The 17,826-nt window shown below is 37.7% G+C and overlaps 1 protein-coding gene across 1 annotated transcript in view; it reads right to left on the reverse strand.

Annotated features, from left to right (window-relative positions):
• TAF1 (TATA-box binding protein associated factor 1) overlaps positions 1-17,826 on the reverse strand; it is a 2,792,652-nt gene that overhangs the window by 1,405,045 nt on the left and 1,369,781 nt on the right. The window contains exon 23 of the mRNA XM_044057257.1: positions 5,792-5,967. Within this exon, the coding sequence (XP_043913192.1) occupies positions 5,792-5,967 (176 nt within the window). The remainder of the gene's footprint in view (positions 1-5,791; positions 5,968-17,826) is intronic.

Raw genomic sequence — 17,826 nt, forward strand, 5'->3', positions numbered from 1 at the left:
ATAGAAAAAAGACATATAGTAATTCCTTTTTACATTTTTCGAGTTGTCATCCGTATTATATGAAAAGGAATTTAGTCAAAGGCCAAATGATTAGGGCATCGAGAATAACCAGTGAGGAGGACAAATTTAATGAAGAACTAAACACACTTATTGATTTGCTTTTAGAGAGGGGATACCCCAAGGATTTGCTAACACTGACTAAGAGTGAAATATTGCTTAGAAGAAATGTTGACTTTAAACCTATTTTGATTGATATCAATTTTGGAAAGAACAACATTTCCAAGAAAAAGTATACAGTCAACAATTCTCATTTAGGTTTGATACTACCGTACAATGAACATTCAGGGAATTATAAGGAAATGGTTAAAGCAGGATGGTTTAGTATATTTTCTGAAGACATTACTAAAATTATAGGGGAGTCCCCCAGGTTTATTAACAGTAGAGGCACAAACATCAAGGAGCTGTTAGAAAGGAGGCAAAAACCTATTAGCACGAGACCAGCAAAGATGGCTAAGTGTGGTAGATGTAAGGCATGTAAGTTTATTAACGATGGCCCTTATGTCACAGTTGGGAATTATAAAAGAACAATAGCAAGTCCTGGTTACTGCAATTGTAACACTGGTATGGTTGTTTATGTGGCAACCTGCTTATCTTGCCCTGCATTCTATATAGGAATGACAACTAGAAAATTAAAACAAAGAATACTTGAACACACTAGAGATATAAAGAATAAAAAAACAACAAACTCTTTATTTATTCACAGTCAAAGCTATGCAAGTTTTAACAAATTTATATTTTTTGTGATAGATAGGATTTACACGACAGATTTTGGGGGTGATTATCAGAACATGTTAGAAGTAAAGGAGTGTTTATGCCAAGTAAGACTGGATGCTAGTACAAAGCCTGGCATCAATGATGTTGTTTCTTTAGCCTGTATTTTAAAACAAAAGGCTTTGTTGGTATAACATCAAAATTCAAAATACATTGGGATAGCAGTTTGTTTATTTATTTATTATTTTATTTACTATTTATTATTTACAGACAAATTTGTGAATATTTTGTTAGATGTGTTACTTTACTAAATTATACATCACAAATAGTTACTGTGGTAACAATATGAAGGGTTAAAAAATAGATGGTGAATCAATAGATCAATTACTGATGTTAATTATTTAATTGTTATTTGATTGTTTTTCGAGTTTTATTGGCTATTGTTGAGTTACAAATTGTTTTAAAAGCAACCAGTAATTCTGTATTAACTGACTCTGAAGATGCCCTTGGTTGGGTGAAAGTGCTTAGTCGGTTCCAGAAGACGTTATTGTAGACCTTGATATTTTAGACTTGGATGATTAAACTCGTTGTGAATATATATATATATATATATATATATATATATATATACATATATATATCTATATATAAAAAAGTAGACGACAAAGAGGGAAGTGGTCACTCCTGCCTGGCTTCTCCGTTCAAAGTTGTAGTGATGGCGAACCTTTTGGGTTTGGAATGTCAAAAGCTCCTGGTACAGAATAATTCAGTGCACTTCAAATGAGCAATGAATGCATAAGTAATGTCTTTGGTAACTCAGGTGTTGGTGATTGCTGGTGTGTCACCCAAACCGTTGTGGTGTGTGTTACCTTTGACACGTGTGTCATAGCTTTGCCATCACTGGTAAACACAACTTGTCAAAGAGAAACCCTCTTACCTTAATTCTTGCCTCAAAACTCTCATAAGGCCTCCTAATTACCTCAATTATTCTATCAGGGGAATGCAAATGCTTTCACTGCTTTACTCAAAATCCCAGCTGACACTACTGAATTCTTTCTCTGCATCAAGGCCCACCAATAACAGTGGCATCATATTACATTCTACTTCCATCTGAAATGCCATTGTTCTGTGGATATTTTCAAATATTTGCCTCCCCCTCCATAAACTACACTGATCTACATATATAAATTTTGGCAACACCTCTGTCATTATTTTAGCTAGTATAGACAAACAATTTATAATTGTGGTTTAAAATTGAAATGGCTCTATAAAGAAACTGGATCTGAAGGGCCTTTGCCCTCTCTGGGTAACAGCCACTACAGCTTTCTTCCAAGATGCTGGTACTTCCCCATCTTTTAAAATACTGTTAAGCAAAACCTTCCAGATCTTCATCATTTTCTTCTCTTCCAAACTTCCACAGGAATACCATCTGTTCCTGTAGCTTACCTTTTTGATTAATTATACATCACCGTTTTTATTTCACTTCTTCGTATCTAAGCACTTAATTGTTGAGCTTCATCTTCCTGTAACACTGGCATAGTTAAATCCTTCATGGATATTTCCATTTGTACTTTTTCTTTATTTGCACATTCCTTTACTTTACACACATTTTCATAACATTTCCGAAATATCTCCAATACGTCTAGGCTCCCTAAGTTTGGCGACAGCCCTTTAAACATTCTGACTCCTAAGTCACTGTGTAAAACATTTCTGTGCTCTGGATTTATCAAAAATAGTTGCTTAACAGCAACCTTTATAAACTCATGCACATTATCTGAATATGCTACTAATTTCCCTTTAGCACTCTGCAGTTGTTCCTCTCACAGTTCTCTTTATTTTGCAGTACTTTAACCTTCATAAACGCTTTTAATAATTCTTATTAGTTCTTTCTCATATCTTTCTCTTCTCTTTTTTTTTTTATAGTCCACTTTTACACTCCATTTTCATTTTATACGATTCATTAGCTATTGCTTCTCAAGAAATGCATATCTTCCCTAGTCTCTCTCAAATCATTTCCACCCCCCATTTTTTAAATGTATCTATTTTTAACAGTTAAGTAGGGTAGCACCAGTGTCTGTTTAACTCCTTTACCTTGCATCTTTATCTAGTTTTTAATACTGCAACAGCTTAAACAGTCACTGAATGTATGTCAAAGGTTTCAATTAAATATACATGTTCTTGAGAAATAATTTCTATCCAGTCTAGCCCAGTTACTGTACCTTGGAGAACAATGCTTCCCTATTATATTGACGAAAGTTTAGCTTGTCGAAATGCAAAACATCGACAGCTAAACTCCAAAACTGCAAAGCCGTGAACTGCCACCTAAGCAAATTTTTTTCCCAGGGAAAAAATTTGCTTAGCCAACGGACAAACACCACAAAAACCTTTAAACCCTAATTAAGTGGGGGGTTTGCCCCCCACACCCCACCATGTGGGGGGCTTTGCCCCCCCCATACCCCTCTAACTAAATATACTAATTCCGAGATTGCTCTACTTTGGGGAAAAGGGAAAATTCTCGGTAATGGCCAAGCAAATTTTTTCCCTGAGAAAAAATTTGCTTAGGTGGCCGCTCGCAGTTTTGCCGTTTCGAAGTTTAGCTGTTGATGTTTAGCATTTCGACAAGCTAAACTTTTGTCGATTTAATAGGGAACTGAGAACAACATGTAAGCTCTTATTTGAATACCTACTACTGAATTCACATGTTCTATACCAAATTAAATCTACCCTGACTTGTTATATTTTGCCTTTAAGGACCCTTGATGCATCCTAACTATTGCAAAACCAAGTTTCAGTCCCCACCCATAAAAATATTCCTGGATAAAACCTGATTATTTCTCCCAAAACACTCAAGTTCATAATAGTAGATTTATACAGAATATAAATACATGCTAGCATAATCCTCTTCCCATAGCCGGCCTTAGGCATAGGCCAACTAGGCGGCCGCCTAGGGAACTGGTCTAGCAGGGGAGCTTTTCCAGTAATCTGGATGGTGTAGGTAGACCAGGATATGTGCACCAAGTGGTGTTGGGGGGGTGCTGTGGAGACCTTTTGCTTACGGTACCAGTTGACCAAAGGCCAATCCTGCCTCTTCCCCTGCTGGTAACCCCTTAATACCACAAATATGCCCCATTACTGACACAAATGTGTAATTACTGTATTTTTTCTCTTTTATCATTATTGGCATCCCCTCTAGCAATCAGTATTACTCCTTCCCATTTCCTTTGTCCTTGAAATCCCATCTTTGTCAATTTCAAATGCCATTTCTATACAAAATTGGCTCCTACAACATTGTTAATTTCACTCTGCATTTCTTGAAATAATTCAATAGTCTTTGCTTTTTGTCATTACCTGTAAAGCCATTTACATTCCATGATAACATGAACAGAATAACCATTATGAAACAAAGCTGTCAATCCCATATATGTGATGACTGTTTTGAATGTATACTTCAACTTTTAGGTTACACTTATGTTTGGTAGGCTGAACTCTAATGCACTTGCTTCTTGTCATCTCCATTTCAGTGTGTCACATTTTTCAGAAATTTTTACATCAGTGAAAAGTAAAAGTAAGTGAATGCTCTGGGAGGCATTACTTCCATGGAGTCTCTGTAAACAAATCCTAGTGAATACGTACTAAAAGACTTGTCCCCCCAACACATGCACACAATTCATGTTAGTATGTGTTACCAAGGTTTGATGACTTGAGTTTTGCTGGATTTTCTTTGCTGATCTATGATTTAATATACCTGTAACTTGATGAATGAATACATACCTCGCGCACTGGCAAGTGGAATTGCAGATGTAAGGACAAAAATTAATCCAGAATTCCTTACTGCCACATGAAAAAATACTGACAGTGCCCTTCAATGACTTCTCCACTGGTATGACCACCAAAGAAAAAAAAAAACAAAGGCAAACAGAAGGGAAACATCTACATTTCCAAAACAACTTTAATACCAGAAAATAAAATACTGCAACAAAATGTTATATGGAAATTCTGAATGACCATTTTAGTGATATTGCATATAGCAATTTCAGTGAAACTACATAAATGCATTAACATTTTACTCTGTACCAATTCCATACTTCGTATAGACTTCTCTCTCAAACTGCTTGGAGTGATGCAATGGCAGCACACATCAGCAGGCTACAGCATGACAGCTGACACTGTATACATATGCAGAGGCTAGACAGTACAGTTTGCCAATACTTGTGTTCATAATGCATATGGAAGTGCTGATTTCACAATGCAAAAAACACTGGTCATCTCGGACATTCCAATGGCCACATGAGCACTGCAGTATCATTTTTGTTAATATCTCAAACAATCTACCTGACAGCACACTTTCTTCTGAGGGGCAAGAATTAGACCCATTCATTTTTTCACATGGAGCAACAGCCATATGGTCTGTTCATTTTCAAGCAAACTTAAAAGCCTTACTGGCCCCATTTATTCCACCCAGAAGGGGGAGTCAAGACAAGGGAGTGTGCTGAATTGACATAGCCAGGTGAGCTATGCCCTAGTCGGCCTAAGCCCTCTCTGTGGAGGCTGCTGGTTAGTAGAAAAAAATACTCCTTCAAGCTTAGCCAGTAAGACTCACTCTCAGCTGCAGCATGCTATATTTCAGTTTACTTTGTGAGGTCAGGACTGCAGTGGGTGTAACAGCTAACTGAACATTGGCCACCTGGGACACATACTGTGGCATAGCACCAGGCCAGTCCTGTAAAATTAAAAAAAAAAAAGGCATAGCTACAATGCATCAGTCAAAGACACCCTTCTTACTTGAGAATGGAAAGTAATTTAGTCAAGCCAGTGAAAAAAATGTTTTTTTTTCAAAACCAGAACACGATCTTGAAAATTCAAAGAAATAATTAACAGCAGCAAAATCATCATAAAATTACAAAAGTTTGGGATTATGTCTTTATACAGTCTAAAACTGTTGCATTTTATCTAGTTGTAAATTTGCCACAATGGTGCCTGCAGTTAAATGGTTTGCACACTTGATTTAAGATGTACTTACTTGTTCTGCAGATCAAAAATCCTTTGACATTCTTCTTTATATCTTTCCTGATGTTCAGCCACAGAAAATCGGGACCCACGTGCAAATTTACTCATGGGGCCCTCACCAGACCGTGCCTGCTCTGTTGACATTGTCCGAACTACATCAATGACCTCCCAACGGGACAGCTTCTTAATCTGGAAAACAAAATTGACAAATGCAATATTTATAACAGTCAGAAACAGAACACAAAACAAGAAAACACCATTGCGGAAGAAAGTTGATGAATAAAGATGTCCTCTAATCAAATGTAATCTCCTCTTAAAGATAATTATGTTCAGGAAAGTATGTGGAAGGAATAAAGTCCTAAAAGCTCCCATGAAAATATTTTTACACTCTAGATATTGTTATTTGTCTCAGCATTTTAGAGGCAAACATTTATAAAGGAACTAAATAACTATTATTTCTGTATGGAAATATGGCAGAAAAGGGACCAAACCTCTACTGCAGCTAAGAAGTTAAATTCAACAGTGTTTACAGCCACTGGTTGGAGGAGACTTGTAATCCTATATGACCAAGAACAATGGAAAACACAAGGACAGCAAAACTACTTAGGCTCTAACTGTAATAGGTCTTCTGAGCAATCAAACTTAGGCATCAGGTCATGGAAGTTACCATCAGATGACAGGATCCTATGTAAACTATGAGTGCTGACAAATGAAATACTTGACATCAATGAGGACATCACAGACAACATAAAAATGCAGCTGGTGCTCACTCTCAGTTCTTTTCCTCTAACACAATGCAGCCCAAGATGATTAAGAATGACACGTTTCCTGACCTGTGTTAAAGAAGTAATTGAAAGATGCACCAAGGAACTAACAAAGTTAAGTTCCCAGCAAGTTGGAAAGTGACAGGGAAAGTAACATGGCATATGAGGTAGTAAGTTCTTGTATTTATGTTATGTTTTCCCACTAGTTGTCTCAGCTATTACACCTTAAACATAGAATAAATGCCAAGCAGTGAAATTATTTTGGCAACGTTTATTTATTCTTGGTAGTCTAGTTAAATAGACTGAAGAAACAAATCTTTTTCAACCAGGACCTAGTGGTCTGGAGATTGAAAGAGCTGGTCAGTATTGATATATGTAAGCAAAGGACACTGACACACTGATCCCAGAGGAGCGAGACCCACTGCAGGAGTACCACTTACAGCAATCCCATGCATAAGCAGCCAGAACACACAGGTTTGGCCAAGAAAAACACACACTTAAGCCAAGCAATGACAGTATACAGAACTGTGCACTAGTAGTTATTTAGCACTGCCTGACATTGTACTAAGCCCGACGGTGGACGAGATAGAGAGAGAGAACTCAACTTCCTTTAAGGTGATGGCTGCAGTCTAAGGGTTTCACATTTTCACTCTGGATTTTTTTAATGCCTGAACTGGGAATAAATAAATGGACTGCTACTGGACATGGTTCCATGGTCAGTAGGTGAAAAACAGCTATTATAAAAAAACAAATACAGCATTAACATCAAAATTAATGCCCCTTAGCTGAAACCTGAAGACTGCCATGCCCATCACACAGTACATCATTACTTTAGTTAACACAAAGTCTATAAACAGATATACAGAAGCACTACACCATAAAGGAGAAGATCACCAGCAACGGATCAGTGATGAAATGACCTGTGTTGAGGACCATTTTCAGCTAATGAGCCAAATACTCTGTCATTAAATATAAATCAACAACGATAAAGTCAAACATAAGTCTCAACGGCTATGTACTGGACATCAGAAGAGTAGCAATACACTGCACTGGAGCATTAAATACATCAAACCAGTAAATTTATCAAAATGTAACAAAATGCAGTAAATATCCTCCACCTCTGCAAATAACTCCCTACTACCACAAATCTACCATTACTGTCTTTTCATTCTCTTCTTTCACTACTGGAGCTGAGCTACCTCACCATCATAAATATTGTTCCCCTTTTCCTTTGTCCATGATACTGTGCTGAACGTACATCGTGAATTTCTTTCTTTGTCAAATTTACATGCTCATTTCTATCCAAATGCTTCTCCTGAAAACTTACTATCTGCATTCTACACTTAATACTATTTACTTCTTGTTTATACTTGTAATACAATTTACATTACATTTTAATACAGATAAAGCTGACACTGATAAAAATGTATTACTGTGTTATTTCACATATTATACATGACAGTACTTTAAATATATGATTCCAGCTTCCATATACTAATGTTTGGCAGGCTGATCTTGTACATAGTTGCTTTTTTTAATCTGTATTTGAACCCATGCCACATTTTCCCAGACTTTTCTCTTTAATGTAAACAATAAAGAAATAAGGAAAAAAACTAAATAAATTTTCAACCCCAACCTCATTTTCTCATAGCAAATGGACAAAACTAAATACACTTTCCAAAAAGGAAGTTTATCCCTGGAAATAGGAGCAGATACCCCAAAATGATAACTGTAAACCGTGTCATTTCCTATTCTAACATTATGGTTAACCATGCTAAAGCATATATTAGGGCCTGTGTTTCCACTTTTACAGATTGGAGTCTGTTCTTATCTTATCTGTATTTACGTCTTTTATGTGAAAACAGCTTGCTTGGTTTTGCCAAAGTTTAGCTTTTAGCCTTAGGAAAAGGTGCACTTGGGGTTTCCAAGATGGCTGCACACTGATCAATAGCTTAGAAAACAGAAACTGGGAGAAAGGAGAGTCATTGAAACTGTTTTTGTGTAAAATTCAGTTACTGGCTAATAAGTACAGTGCTTGGATCCCACCAAAGAAATTTGTAAAACCTGAAAGAAAATCAACCAGAAAAAGGGAAGAGAAAACACTGTCTGTGAAGGATTCTTTAAATTTCTGCAGCATGTTCAACTAAAAGCAGTCCAAGCTTCAGCTTAGGTTCAAAAATGGAAAAAAAAAATAAATCAAATGTACTTAGAGATGATTAAAATAAATGGAACATTGAAGGAATAAATAAACTCAAATATCACGCTGGAAAAAATAGAAGCAGCTTTAACTGGCTATTCAGATGAACTGATAAAACTGAAAAATCAGAGGATGAAATAAAAAAAGCTGGCTGAATATGAGGATTCTCAAGAAGAGCTGTTTTAAAAACAAAACAGAGTCAGAAGGCAGTGCAGAAAAAAAACTGAGATTTTCTGCTATACCACAAAAAAAAAACCACAAGGAGCAGGCTGTATTAATTTTAAGGAAGCACAAATAAGCAACTGGACTGGTATTCCACAGCAGGATTTGTAAAGGGAAAGAATACAATAAGAGAGAGACCTACTTTAATAAAGATGCAATCAAACCAACAAGAGATGATCCTCACCAACTGTGACACAAGGGAAAAGTATTAAAAATTGGAGGCAGTAGAGCATTTGTGGAAAATAATTACTCACTGTAAACCTGTCAGAAGAGAAGCAAATTTGTCCCAGCAATTTGGGAATGTTGAAAGGAAGTTGAGGATTCAAGATGACGCATCTAGCTGTCTTCAGAATATTTTTCTCCTGTAGGATCAAAGACATTTCTACTGCGGAACAAGCTACAGAGGAAATAAAAATATTTAACAAAAAGTGAGGCATCAAACAGAACTGAGCTCTGCTTATAATTCTTTTGATAGTGAAGTTTATAGACAGACTTTGCCAGTGAAACCATTTTCAATGTTCCAAAGGGAAATGTTTGAAAGAAAGAAAAAAGCACAATAATTGTCCTGAAAAATCAAGAATACCTTGGATTTGAACTAAAGTCCAGTGTTGTGAGATGTAGATGATCAGGAAGATGACTAGCAACAATGCAATTAGTGAAATAAAACATAATTACATTTGTGAAATAAGGCTTTTCAAATAAAACTGGCTGAGAAAAGACTGAACTTTTGCTGAGTTTGTTAAACTTGTGGGTGGACTGTAGAGCACATACCATACATATGCCATTCCTATTTGTAAAGGCATTAAAGCAAAAAAAGAAGCAACTATAAGAAAAACAATTTACTTCCTATTATTTGCACAAAATATTTCATAAAACAAACTATTTGTTATATTGTAAAGCAGTTTTGCAAATTGTGGAGTTAGGGGTATTTTACGTTTGTGTGTGTGTGTGTGTGTGTGTGTGTGTGTGTGTGTGTGTGTGTGTGTGTGTGTGTGCATGTGTGTGCGCGTGTGTGTGTGTAGTCCTTTCAGTGACTGTTGCAAGTGTTAAAGATATTAAATAGTTAACAAGTATTTTTAGCTGTAAGAAATTCATATAATGCTGTGATTGGGGCTGCTGGGGTGGGAGATGGGGTATAAAAGTGTACTCATTATATTACATGTAGAATTAAAATAAGTTTGCTTGTTTTGACAAGGGTGGATGTCTATATTATGTTCTTGAAACAAACAACCTCAGCTCCGGAGTAGGACCTGGAACACCACGTTTAAAAATGTTGTTTAGTTATTCTATTCAGCAATAGGGAGTACACCAGTACCCTAAGCAAGTACACATTTAGCCAAACGAGCGAAAAAGTAAATTGATACTGGAATCCAGAGCAATTAAAATGCACAATGACTTTTTTAATAAAATTTCAAAGACAAATCCACGTAACTGTTAAGCGCTTTTCATTCGGGTAATACCCGAACTTCTTCAGACATATTACTCTAGTTACTATTGCACTTAAATAGTCCCCTCTTCGTTCCTGTCCTATCAGGAAGAAGTAATGGACGACTTTTTAACAACAAGACTTATTAATTTCCGTATATAACAAAGTTTGTGTTAACAACCAATGTAAAAGTTAATACACATAGTATTAGTTAAAATATACTTTTCTAGGTTACTATATTTACACAGTCCATTGGTCCAATCTTTTTTAAGCAGTAACCATATCAATTAGCGAACTTCTCTTATAATAGTGTTCTTATACAGTTATTTAATATATACAAAAATTATCCAATATATAAAAAAGTATGTAGTAAACACACCTTTTCCTCCTTTGCACTTCAATAGTAATGATGGTAATAATATACCGAAGTACAAGGGTACGAGTAAGTCTTTACTTAAAGATGTTAGAGTTAGAAAGCAAACTATTGTTGTTGTGTCTACTCTCTAAAGTGTCAACAGCTCCCCCTAGTGTTTTAGTGTAATTTTTACCTAAGGGCTTTTTACCTGTTAACTGATAAAAACGTTCCTGTTTAGTGTTCACCTAAATAGGGAATGTATTACCTTATACATGAAATATATATTTGTATAATATTTTAAATATATTATATATATATAAAAAGTTTACTAAATTTATGCATATATTATATATATCTGCGTGTCTGTGTATAAAAATAAATAAAATAGAAATACCTCCATGTTAATACAAAATTGTGTATGTTAATACAAAGTTAAATGTATTTTTGGTGTAAAAAAGTGTGCATAAAGTACAAGTATATGTATATATATTTTTTTTTAAAAATATTATTTATAAATAACATGTTTATAGAACTCTATTTTATATTTAATTCTGTTCTTTTTAAAATAAAATCAATAGTACTCAGTCTCCTTTTAAAATATTACTGTATTACCTATATAAACTTTTTAATTTTAAAATGCATGCAATACTGCAAGCTTCATTTAGCCCTGGTTCTGTATGTGCATTTAATCTTATTTGCCAGTTCAATTCACTCCTTTCTAGTAGTAATTTGACTAAGCTGTCGTTGACCCCCCATTTATTTTCTATATTCTGCCTAGTCTGTGATATGACCCTAAATTTGAAGTGGTGACCTTCTTTTTGTTCACAATGGTTTGCTAATGCATTGTTGGTATTTTTCTTACTGATGGCATATACGTGTTCATAGATCCGGTCTTTTAGTCTACGGTCTGTCTTACCCACGTAAAATGCCTGGCAAACTTGGCATTCAGCAAGATAAACCACACTTCTTGTGTTACAATTATAAGTATATTGGGTAAAAAAAAAGTCTCACCTCTGATCTTAAATTTGTTATTATTACCATCATTACTATTGAAGTGCAAAGGAGGAAAAGGTGTGTTTACTACATACTTTTTTATATATATTGGATAATTTTTGTATATATTAAACAACTGTATAAGAACACTATTATAAGAGAAGTTTGCTAATTGATATGGTTACTGCTTAAAAAAGATTGGACCAATGGACTGTGTAAATACAGTAACCTAGAAAAGTATATTTTAACTAATACTATGTGTATTAACTTTTACATTGGTTGTTAACACAAACTTTGTTATATACGGAAATTAATAAGTCTTGTTGTTAAAAAGTCGTCCATTACTTCTTCCTGATAGGACAGGAACGAAGAGGGGACTATTTAAGTGCAATAGTAACTAGAGTAATATGTCTGAAGAAGTTCGGGTATTACCCGAACGAAAAGCGCTTAACAGTTACGTGGATTTGTCTTTGAAATTTTATTTAAAAAGTCATCGTGCATTTTAATTGCTCTGGATTCCAGTATCAATTTACTTTTTCACTCGTTTAGCTAAATGTGTACTTGCTTAGGGTACTGGTGTACTCCCTATTGCTGAATAGAATAACTAAACAACATTTTTAAACGTGGTGTTCCAGGTCCTACTCCGGAGCTGAGGTTGTTTGTTTCTTTTCTTTTGTCTGTGGACGTTTATTGGTAGTTACTATATTATGTTCTTGGACTTATGCTATAAACTAATTTTTGTAAGCAAGTAGTCTTGAAAAATAAGACAAAATGTTAAAAGCCTGAAAAATGCTAATCTTGCTTCTGCAAAAATATTAGCTTTTTTTCCCATTAGCAAATGTTCTCAGTGACAGACAGTCTGCAACTGAATGTAGTTAGCCAGGGGAATTGGCTACATTCTGTTCTATGTGAAATTTACAAAGATTCCTTCAAACACCTAAAGGTAGTCAGTCATTTTTTTTTCATTGCAGACTACTTTTACATGGAGACAAGTTGTCTGCAGGTGCAAGCAAGTAATACTGGCAGTTCTGAGCATTCTTTGCTGAGGGGAAATGCAAAATTTAAAGGTACAATGACAAGCAGTTCAATTAAAACTAAAGTCTGAAATCATGGGAAGTGAATAAGAAACAGTGACCAAACTATGTACATACAAAACAAGGAATGGTGGGTGGGTACTGCTAGTAAGACTGTGTGTTCAACAAACATCTACTGTTACAGGTAAGTAGAACTTATGCATCTGTACGATGTTAAACAAACACACTGCCTTACTGGCATTTGAGTAGTGTCACTCGTCTAGTCAGAATGAAATAAACAAGTCTTTATGGGTTCTGTTCAAGCAGCTTTATTAAGTACAAACACATCAGGATTGAGGCTTAATGACTAACTTATGTAAACTTATATACAAACTAGCTACTACATGCGTACATGCTCACTCTGGCTGCACTCTCAAAATGGCACTGAAGCTGGCACATGCTTGCTATTTATATCCACTTTCAGTCCTTGAAATGCTTCTTGAAGATACAGCACACACACACACTGTTCTACAGGTAGATTCCCAGAGCTTACCCAACCTGGAACGAGGAAGAATAAGGGTGCAGGAGCCCCTGAAGAATGGTCTTAGCGTCACCTGCTCTAGATCGAGAAAAGGCATCCAGCTTGTGTTGCATCATAAAGGTATGGGTAGAGGAACAAGTTGCTGCCTCTAGATTACTTCTAGAGCCTACTCCTTTCCGATACACACAAAGAGGATAAGGCCCTGGTATAGTGCACCTTTACGTTGGCTGAATTCAACTTGCCATGGTAGGTGTAACAAGAAACAATACCAGAAACAACCAATGAGCAATGGTTTGCTTAGAGACAGGATGACCCTTCTTTGCCCCTGTGTAGGGAATTAAAAAATCTTTTCAGCCCTCTTGAAGGGTATCATTCTGTCATAGTAGTACCTGAGCTGGTATGAAATATCTTCTCTCCCTCATTCATAGATTCCGGGAAGAACACAGGGAGTTTGATAGACTGAATTCTGACACCACATTGAGCATGAAAGATGGGTTAAATGTAACACAACCCTATCCGTGAGAAAAATAAGGCAAGGCTGTCCCACCATAAGAACTTGCAGCTCAGGGACTCATATTGCAGGTGTCAGGGCAATAAGCACAACGGTTTTCCATGTTAAGAGCTTCACATGAGCCTGAGAGACTGGTTTGAAAGGTGGTAAGATTAATTCTTCTAGGGACATAGTTGAGATCTCACAAAGGCAGAATTTGCTTGCGAGGGGGTCTAATATGTAATACTCCTTTCATGAACTGTTTTACCAAGAGAGAAATGAAGAAAAGTACAGTTGTGTACACTTACTATAAATGTAGATGTTCGAGTGTATTCACTGTTGCAGTCATTACATTTGGGTAATCTGCTGGCAGGTTGCCCTCAGTCGGCCTGATTAACAAAGTTTTGGGTCCTGCGTCGGATGCTGTCCCTTCTTCCATGACGTCAGGGGTATAAAACCTGCAGCCGACGTCATTACATCAGTTTTTCTTGCCCCAGATGTCAGATGCCCCCCTAATGGGGACTAAATAAACACAAAAACACATAAGTATACCTCCAACCAAAAGCAAATACACCAAAAAGGCTTTTAAGCATAGTAAAGGAAAGTAGAGGTATAGTCAGAAAAACTAGGGGGCTGGAGTGAGGGTAACCAGGACTGCAACAATGAATACACTCGAACATCTACATTTATAAGTGTACACAACTGTACTATGTTCTATGTGTTTCACTGTTGCAGTCATTACATTTGGGTAGATTCCCAAAGCTATGGTTGGGAGGAGGAGGTTATACAGCATTAGGGCCAGCTATAAGACCCTGCAACACAGCAGTGGCAAAGCCAGCTCTGAATTTAGAGAAAATTGGTAGATGTTAATGCTTGGTGAAAGTATGTACAGAACTCCAGGTAGCAGCTTCTAGAATATCCCTGGTAGGGACACCTCTGAGAAAGGCTGATAAATTAGATGCAGCCCTGGTGGAGTGAGATCTGATCCCCTGGGGGATAGCTTTTCCATGGTGCTTATAGCAGAAATGAATGCAATGGCTTATCCATTTACAAATGGTTTGTCTTGAAATAGCCTTCCCCTCTGCCTCTGCAGCAAATGCTACCAGCAATTGTTCAGATTTTCTTCGGGATTTAGTCCTGTCCAAGTAGAATCTTAGTTGTCTGTGCACATCCAAGGAATGCAGAATCCGTTCCCCTTTGTTCTGTGGATTGGGTAAGAAGGTTGGCAAATGAATGGACTGATTAAGAGCCACACTGGAAACCACCTTGGCATGAAGGATGATTTGGTCCTGAGAGATACCCTGTCCGCATGAAAGATGATGAAAGGCTCCGCTGCCATAAGGGCCTGTAATTCAGATATCCTTCTAGCTGAAGTGATTGCTAAAAGGAAGGCTGTTTTCTAAGAAAGAAATTTTAAGTCTGCAGTAGCAGCTGGCTCGAAAGGAGGTAGAGTGAGTTTCTTCAAAACAAAGTTAAGGCCCCAGGCAGGGGTTGGAGCTCTCCTGGGTGGTCTCAAGTTTTTTGACCATCTGAGGTACTGCTTGAGCAGAGGATGAGAGAAGAGAGGTGGTTCCGTGTTATAGTGAGCAGAAATAGCTGAGGCGTGGATTTTAATGGAGGAAAAAGACAGGCCCTTGTGAAGCATCTCCGTTAAGTATTGCAAAATCTGAGGTAAATTGGGCGCTGCTGTGCTCATCCCTAAAGATTGGTTCCAGGCACAGAATATTTTCCATTTGTCAGCATAAGATTTTCTAGTACTAGGTCTCCTCGCCTCCAAGATGACATCCATCACAGGTTTGCTGAGGGATGATATGGGCAAATTTAAGTGATTAGCCAGGCTGCAAGGTTTAATAATGGAAGCTGAGGGTGCAGAATTTGGTTCTCCTGCTGAGACGGCAGAGAAGGGGTCTGAGGCAGGTGCCATGGAGATATTTGCAACACACTGCGCAGGAGGGGGTACCAGTGTTGGCGCAGCTAGTCTGGAGCAATAAAAATCATCCTTGGTTTGTCCTGTTTGACTTTTAGTAGAACTTTGGAGAGCAGAGGCAGAGGGGGAATGCATAGACTGATAAATTTTTCCAGCTGAAGGACAGAGCATCCACTTTCCAGGCTTGTTTGTGGGGAGTCCTTGTGCAAAACCTGTCCAACTGGTAGTTCTGGGAGGAGGCAAATAGATTTATGTCTGGGCTCCCCCATTTGTTTGTCAACATGTTGAAAGTCCGTGGTTCCAGTTTCCACTCGTGTGGCTCCATGAGGTTTCTCCTTAGTCCTTCTGCCAGTGTATTCAATCTTCCTGGCAGGAATTGGGCTTGTAGATGCACTTGGTAGCTCAGGGCTGTGTTCCACAATGACATGGCTAGTCTGCAGAGGGGGGAGGTAGAAATGTGTACCCCCCCCTGCTTGTTTATGTACCAAATAACCGTGGTGTTGTCCATCTTTACCATTAGTTGTCCTGGAAGAATGTAGTCCTTGAAGGCTGTCAGAGCATTCTGTACAGCTAACATTTCTTTTTGATTAATATGTAGGTGCATTTGATTTGGGTTCTATTTGCCCTGAATATACTTCCCTGCCAGGTGAGCCTCCCCATGCATAGTCTGATGCATCTGTAGTTAGGATTTGGATGGCAGGAGGTAGTGTGAATGGTAATCCCTTGTTTTGGTGGCAGGCTTCTGCCCACCATAGGAACTCAAGGCGTAGGCATGGTATGATAGGAATCATTGTTTCCAGGCTGTGACAATGTTGACTGCATAGACTTTTTAGATACCACTGTAGTTTCCTCATATGCAGTCTTGCATATGGAATTAGAAGAATGCAAGAGGCCATGAACCCCAAGGCTTGCAGTATTTGTCTTGCAGATAGCAAGGTTTCTGCGGCCACTTGTTTGAAGTAAGTTACCAAATGAAATTGCTTCTCTAGCATGAGGAAAGCCATCTGGGCAGTTGTATTCAAGCTTGCACCCAGGAATGTAATCTGTTGACAGTGTACCAGTTGTGATTTCTTTTTGTTTATGGTGTACCCTAGACAAGTTAGAACCCTATTTATAAACGCCAGATGATTTAAAAGAATGCCCTGGTTTTCTGCCTGAATTAGACAATTGTCCAGGTATGGATATATCTGAATATTTCTTTGCCTGCAAAATGCAATAACTGGAGCCAGGCACTTTGTGAATACCCTGGGTGCAGTAGACAAGCCAAACGGCAGTGCAGAGAACTGATAATGCAAGTAGCCTGCTTTGAAGCATAGGTATCTTCTGCAAGATTCCCTGACTGGGATGTGCAGGTATGCTTCTTTTAAACCTAGAGTTGCCAACCAGGCGTCTTTGCCTAGCATAAGAAGTAACTGGTGAAGAGTCAACATCTTGAATTTTGGAATCTCCAGAAAGGCGTTTAGAGTAGACAGGTCCAGGATTGGACGTCATGATTTGTCTTTCCTGGGTACCAGGAAAAGCCTTGAATAGAAACCTTGTCCCTTTTCCTCTTCTGGCACTAGATGCTCCCGTGCTTAAGAGAGAAAGTACTTGTTTTTGAGCCTTTGCCCACTGATTCGGGGGCAGGTCTGGCCACCCATTTGGTGTTGGCAATGTGTGGAAATGAAATCTGTATCCCTGGGACACTATATTTAAAACCCATTTGTCCTGGGTTATGAGTTCCCAGTTCTTTGCATGAAGAGCAATCTTTCCCCACAAAGGGGCGGTTGACAGATAAGTGCTTGGTAAATTTAAAAGGAAGTCATTGAGACTGTTTACTGTAGGGGGGTGTCTTGTTATTTCCAGATTTGGAAGTGGAGGCCCCCCACTGCTTAGCTCTGAGAGTACCCTGGGACTGAAACCTGGGGTGTTTGCTGTGTCAGGGCTTGGCTTGAGAGGATCTGGAAGGGGCTGGAAAGGACCAGTTCTTAGTAGGCCAATGCCTACTAAATCTTGGAGGTTGCACTTGTAAGAAATCTTTAACAGTTTGCATAAATTTAGTTTTATCTTCCATCTTTTATAGACCTTCTTCAGCCTTATTGCCAAACAGGCGGTCCTGATTTAAAGCAGCATCCAACAAT

This window comes from Protopterus annectens, chromosome 15.part0, assembly GCF_019279795.1.
Source record: "Protopterus annectens isolate FY-2018-M chromosome 15.part0, PAN1.0, whole genome shotgun sequence".
In the NCBI taxonomy this organism is placed as follows: domain Eukaryota; kingdom Metazoa; phylum Chordata; order Ceratodontiformes; family Protopteridae; genus Protopterus; species Protopterus annectens.